The following is a 6549-nucleotide window of genomic DNA, read 5'->3' on the forward strand; positions in this document are numbered from 1 at the left end:
CAATTTTTCAGAATGAAAATTATGTTCATAAGAGTTTAAAAATTTAGTAAAGCTATTAAGTGTTTGAAGTGGAGTATCTATTTTAACAAGTTTAATAACTCAATAAGCATCATTTTCTCTTACAAATATGCATATGCACCTCTATATGCTTATTTCTTCATGATGAAATGGCTTAGAGGCTAGTAAAATATATGACAAGTTATCAAAGAACACCTTTCCAAGTCTTAAAATTTAACTCCTAAATCAATTTCAAAACCCAAAGAATTTTACAAGTTACAATAGCAAGATCTCTATATTCCGATTCAATCAACAAGATCTCTATATTCCCGATTCAATCAATGATCTAGAAACAGTGGAGTGGATTTTAGCTTTTCCAAGTGATTAAGGAATGTTCCAAGAAAAAGACAAAATCCACCTTCTAAAGTCTATATTTGCCTCAATATGCATCCACAATAGCACAATTAAAGTTTGGTGGTGTCTTGATAGGTTTGCAACCTAGCATGTCAAACTCATGTAGCAGATCACAATAATATTTACGTTACGACAAGCAACACCAACACTAGTTTTCAGACATTCAATTTCCCAAAAGTTATTTCAATAAACCCATATCTATTAAGAAAGTTGGTCTTAGAAACCCATATTCAACTAATGATTTGGTAAGCTTCTCATTTAATTTCCTAGAAATTTATTTAATCAACAAGACAGCTTCAACATAGGCAAGTAAAAAGATGGTAATAATGTTTTTAGACACGGCATTAGTTTTTCGTCTAACTCTCACTTCCAACCCTAAACACAAGGAATGAAACCCTCTCATCCCTCCCATCCCATATATTTTTTCATTTTAAAAATATTATAAGAAAATTTAAACTAATTATAAATATATTTTACACATCCATCTTTCAATATTTTTTAAAAATAGTCGTTGGGCTCTTTACTCGTATAAATACTCCTTGATACCTTCATATTTACGCATCTCTCTTCCAATTTTCTTATACATATATTTAACATACATATTTTGTTTACTACAATAGAGCCATCACTAAGAAACTCAATACCACAGAACCATTTGGAAGAAACAGTGTTCGCGAAAGCTTGAATCAACATTTCGAAGGACCCGGGAGTGGAAAGACTTGAAGACACAGCTCAGAATTAGGGGGAAGATTGTGGGAAAATAAGTCTCTTTAGTTGACCAAGTTTGGAGGAAATAAACGTGGCCTAGTAGTCACCTGTTTAGTAGCACATGTTATGCTAATTTTTAGTCTTTTTCCACTATTCCCTGTAAGTTAAATAGGTGCAGTATTTTCCCTTTTAATGTTTTTTTTTTTTTTTTATTTTTTATTTTTATTTTTTTTATCAGAAATAAGAAAAATGGAAGGTTTTCCTCCATATCTGTTCTATTGTGTTTTGGGCGTGAACTTGTGTGATCATAGAAGGGGCTTGCTCCAACATGAAAGTGATCAATTGCTTTATTTTTTCTTGATCAGGTAAAGTTGTATTGTAAAAACAACCGACAAGGTCAAGGAGTGTTTTGGATTTCAGATTCTAAGTGGAACTTGATATGATAACAAAGGCTACACACCTATGCACCACTTACCTTCTCCCTTCCTGCAAACACCCCTATGAGGCTATGCTGGTCCTGAAAACCTCAACGCAGTATCATTAAACCAACAAATAAAGTGGACCTAGCAAAAGTGTCGTGTCAGATAGAAATGGTAAACATGTTTAGACATCTTGACCTAACTTCTGTGTAGCATCAACCCTTTTATATATGTGTCAAGTTTCGGGTTAGGGTTAGACCTTGAAATGTGTCGTTTCAGATGCGGATAAAACACTATTAGTGTTTGGTTGTGGAAAACTGTTTTCATTTTCCAAGAAAATATTTTTAGAAAATAGAGTTAACTTTTTATTTTCAGTTTTCAATGAAAATTTTAGAAAACGTGGTTGGTTGGAACCGGTGATTTTTCATTTTCCGTCTTAGAAATTTAGAAAACTTTAAAAAACTGTAAAAATCTCTTTTCTAATTTACATATAATTTGGAAAAATGAAAAATTTCATTTTCTTAGAAAACTTCGGAAAACTAAACGCGTTTTCAAAATTTCTGTTTTTTTTTTGGAAAATTTTCCTGAAAATTGAAAAATTTTCCACAACCAAACGCACCCTAAGTATATTGAAAAAGTAAGAGTTAAACATGCAGAAGAGAAAAGTTTATGGAAAAAATAAAAGTTGGAATGTGGAATGACAAAATTCCCAATAAGTTTAGAGACCTGAATAGAAATAGTAAGAGTTAGGGAGTCGGAGAGGCTGGATCATGAGGAGGAGGGAGCGGTCGAGAGGAAAGAGAACGGAAAATAAAGTCTTGTTCACCTAGACGGCAAAGCCGTTTCCAATTTATAAAATTAATCAACCCAAAGTTTTTCTTTTACATATGGATTTGGTTTTGAGTCTTTTTACTTAAATAAAGAATAAATAAATGGGCCATTTCAAGTTGAAATTCTCGACTCTCACCATAGTTGTTTAATTTTTGTGTCATGTCAACCTGTTTAATTAAATAAGCTTGGGTTTAAAAATCTTACGTAAACCCGTTTATTTTGTGTTGAGTTCGTAGCATGTCACTTTTGCATCTTTAAAATATAGTCATCAACTCTATAGGTCATTTAACACATCACTAACCAACTGACCCACCTGCTTTATACACATTTAAAAACATCACAGATAAATAAAGCACTTCTGAGGTTTTGACATGAATCTTCAAGTGATGTCATATATCCTTTCAAAGTTTCAACTCCGTTAATGATATTATTGATTTTGCGGCTAAATGGGGAAGATGGCCAAAGAATAGAAAAAAATTTACTGCTATGATTTATTGTGTCTTATGGTGCCTGTGGTAAACGAGAAACGAAAAAGTTTTCAACAGAAATTATTCATCTCCATAAAAAACGATGGATTGCATCATCACAATGGTGTTTAATTTGGTCAAGTTTAGGGATAGTATTGTTTATTGTAAATGGGTCCATTAGGTTTGCTTCCCGTTTAACATTTTGTAGGTTTGTGTTGTTCCTTTTTGCCCTGCCTTCCTTTTCTTAAGCAGGGCTTTGCCTTTTTATAAAATCCACCATTTAAAAAAAAAATAACAAAATACCTATGCAAATCAGAGTATACCCAAAAACATGAAACTTGGTTAACTCTTTTGACATGACCCCTCTATCACTTATTGCAATCTATGCTAATAAGATTAACAGACATAAGTTATGAAACCATCAAGTATGCTAATAAGATTAACAGGCATAAGTTATAAACGACAACTAAATTAGTGATAAGAACTTGAACTTGCAAAGCTTGCAAACGTCTTCTGAATGACTTCACATGTGAATTGGATGCCAATTCAATGAGAGGTCCATCCCCATCCAGATCTTGAAGAGGCTTCAAATGAATTCAATCCGACACATTGGGGAGCCACGAGGGAACTTTAATAATTGCTCACGAGTATTAGGACTGATTTTATGAGCATTAATGCTCAACGTCTCCAGATGATACGAGTGTTTCAACAGATACTTGATCAAGGGGACCTCTTCTTGTGTTATAGCTTCTGTGTTAAGTATTCTGATTTCCTTCATTGTAAACCGCAGACAATGTGGCACCTCCATTGGTGGGTCCCAACCCATTCTGAACACAACACGTGCCCACGGGCAAGGCACAAGTCCCTAATAATAAAAAAACGTAATTAGCTACAATTCTATCATCGCCGACTCAAACAAATTAATTTCAGCATAAAAAATGATACCAATGGTTTATCATTTCTGGAAAATTATGTCAACCCCATCAAAATTTTATTTAAAACTACTATATTCATTGATATCTCAAAAGTCAGCATGGCAATCCTTTTCTTGATTCTTTCTAAGAAAGACCGGAGGGGATTGATTCGAAAGTAAGACTGTGTTTGACGCACCAGAGCTAGTTGATAAGCTAGCTTATTTTTTGAGTTTTTTTAAATTGACATGTTTGGCAAGCCAAAAAATAACTTATAAGCTAGATTTTTAAAAAACTACTTAGACTAGTTTTTTAGGAGCTTTTTTAAAATTATCCAAATATACCCCTTAATTAATTATAGAAACACATTCGTTTAGATGTCATTTTATATCTTTCAACTAGTTTTATCAAACATAATTTTTTATCAGCTAGCTTTTCAGCTACAAGCTAGTATTTTTTTTAACAACTAGCTTTTAAGCTATAAGCTAACTTTTTTAAGCTATAAACTAGTTTTTCAACTAGTACGCCAAACATAGCCTAAAATTACTATTCTAGGTACACCGAAACTTACATCCAAAAAAGTAATATGCTCAAGATTAGGCATATTTTCAAAGAAACGCGGCAGCAAATACCAACCCCATGTGCGATCAAGACCAATCGCAAATTTGACCAAGTTAGTGAACACCGGTATGTTTATATTATAAGCTAGATCCTGCATAATGCAAACCCTAATCATTAGCATTTCAAACCCACATACACACATAAATTTCTGAACCTTTCTCAGCTTGACTTGTTTTGACTTTTGACCAACCATCACCGTTTAAGTCAAAGGCGAGAAATATTATAAACGGATGAGTAAATATACCCTTATTGCTGAATTAGTCATGGTCAATATTTTGACCGACGATAGGTTCATAAGAAGGAATTCAGAATTGACATCGGGTCGGGTCCCGATGTGAGCTTCAACAAGAGACAACGGCTTCGTGAAAGTGTAGTTTTCCGATATTTCATCCACTATGTACATGTATTCTAGGTTAGGAGCATCAATGACAACCTCAAAATTCACACAATGCATAAACGATATCCTTAATCTCTTTAAAGAATGCGATGCCACCTTAAACATCTCCAAATTATCCAAATAACTCTTCATTTTTCTCTCCACAAACAATTCTTCTAAAACAGGACAACCAGAAATCAGATTCGTTAGTGATTCATCACCCGAATATACTATGGATACCAGATTGATTTTCTTCAAACATGGAAAAAGCAACTCAGCTTCGGGCACATTTAACAAAAATTCTCCTCTCAAAGTCAACTCAACAAGGGTATCACAAGTCTTAAACAAATTCCAACAGAATTTAACCTTAAATCGATCAGGTGGAAACCTAAGTTCAATTTTTTGAACTTTACTCTTAACAACTGTACAAAGCCAATCATAAGCAATATCATAGTCGCACGTGTCAGAACAGTAAAGATGGAATCCTTCAGTAGGCATACCATCACGAAGAGCAAGGGTTTGATCAACGAAACCGTAAAACTTCTTCTTGACTTCTTCACTTAAGCCAAAAGGCATAACGAGACGGAGATTTGGGAGAAACGCCCATATGTCCTTCCACCTGTTCGACAGAATGCGCGTCTGTTTCACGTCAGCTTCGGGGAGAAATAAAAGGATTTGTGTGAGCAGTGCGTCTGGTAATGTGCTTATGATATCTTCTCCTTCTTTGGGTTCATCCCTACAAGCAGATGAATGCTTCGTAAGTTTGCCGGAGTGCAAATTCATGATTTTTTTTTTCCTTGCGGAATCGAGAAAGAAGATTCTGAATCAAAGTTTTTTTTTTTTTTTTTTTTTGGGTGGGGTTTGAGGGTTTGCCGGTTGGTTTGTTTTTGGGTCCTATAATTATCCGTTAACCAATTTTACCTCCTTTTATCAATCTAATCGACATTTTATTTTGATATCATTTTCTTTTCTCTTATTTTTTTTATTGTTTTTTCTTTTGTCTTAATTTTATACGGTTATCGAAATTTATAATAATAATAATAATAATAACAAAAAAAAAACAAAATAGGTGATTGAAAAAAACATTTCTCTTGAAATTTGAATTGAAATTGAAATGGGGGGTTTTCCCAACCTGAGCTTTTTTATAAAATTCAAAAGCGGTAACGCCCGGAAAAGATCTGACAATGACCAACGACACTATCTCCGGCCGCACCGACCATTGATGACTTCATCACTCAAATTGGTTAGTTGAAGATTAAATTGTTTCAAATATGCTCGATTTCTACCTTAGTTAGTTCAAGATTTAATTTCAAAGTTGCAAAAGGTGAAATAAATTCCATATAAGTAAAGGAACCATCGGTCCTGTAGAATTGAGACTTACGATCTTCACCAATTGTAATTGTGCTTGATTTCTTCCTTGGTTGGAGTGAGTTTTTGGTTAAATGGAGATGATTGAAATTGTATGTGAGGGTAGGAAGTGGTTAAGTAAATGCATCTCTTGATTTTTGACTCCTTTGACATTCGTATCCAAATCCAAAAGACGGTTACAAGAGGAAAGCTATGAAGACGATTGCATAATTTTTAGGTTTCAAGCAAGCCTCCAATGATTTAAAATCAAATGCCAACTTCACTGCCCACCACGTGTTCGATAAAATGCCAAAGTGAAATTTTCAAATACTACAACCATATTTTTAACTCTATTCAAGCTGTTTTATTTTATGTCTCACGCAAAACCATGGATTTTATTGTACAAAGTTCCTTAAGGCTATTTATCCCCCGGATTTGGAATCAAGATAGATTGTGAA

General features: G+C 33.8%; 1 protein-coding gene across 1 annotated transcript; it reads right to left on the reverse strand.

The window, feature by feature from the left end:
* Nucleotides 1–3422: 3422 nt before the first annotated feature.
* LOC145056855 (F-box/LRR-repeat protein At3g59190-like) lies at nt 3423–5568 on the reverse strand. Its single transcript, XM_079004578.1, has 3 exons — nt 4613–5568; nt 4319–4459; nt 3423–3701 (listed from the first exon to the last, which is right to left on the reverse strand). Exons 1-3 carry the CDS (start codon nt 5525–5527, stop codon nt 3423–3425), a joined length of 1335 nt encoding a protein of 444 aa, XP_078860704.1. The 5' UTR covers nt 5528–5568.
* Between the last annotated feature and the right edge of the window lie 981 nt (nt 5569–6549).

The sequence above is a fragment of the Lactuca serriola genome, chromosome 1 (genome assembly GCF_051521515.1).
Source record: "Lactuca serriola cultivar US96UC23 chromosome 1, Lser_US96UC23_V15, whole genome shotgun sequence".
Lineage (NCBI taxonomy): Eukaryota > Viridiplantae > Streptophyta > Magnoliopsida > Asterales > Asteraceae > Lactuca > Lactuca serriola.

What these genes read in the sequence shown, in the direction of transcription:
- LOC145056855 (XM_079004578.1), bottom strand. Translation starts at nt 5,527, where the DNA reads ATGAATTTGCACTCCGGCAAACTTACGAAGCATTCATCTGCTTGTAGG. An exon ending in TGACTAATTCAGCAATAAGG is followed by an intron (nt 4,460 to 4,612) that starts GTATATTTACTC and finishes TGCATTATGCAG; the next exon opens with GATCTAGCTTATAATATAAA. An exon ending in AGCATATTACTTTTTTGGAT is followed by an intron (nt 3,702 to 4,318) that starts GTAAGTTTCGGT and finishes TTTTATTATTAG; the next exon opens with GGACTTGTGCCTTGCCCGTG.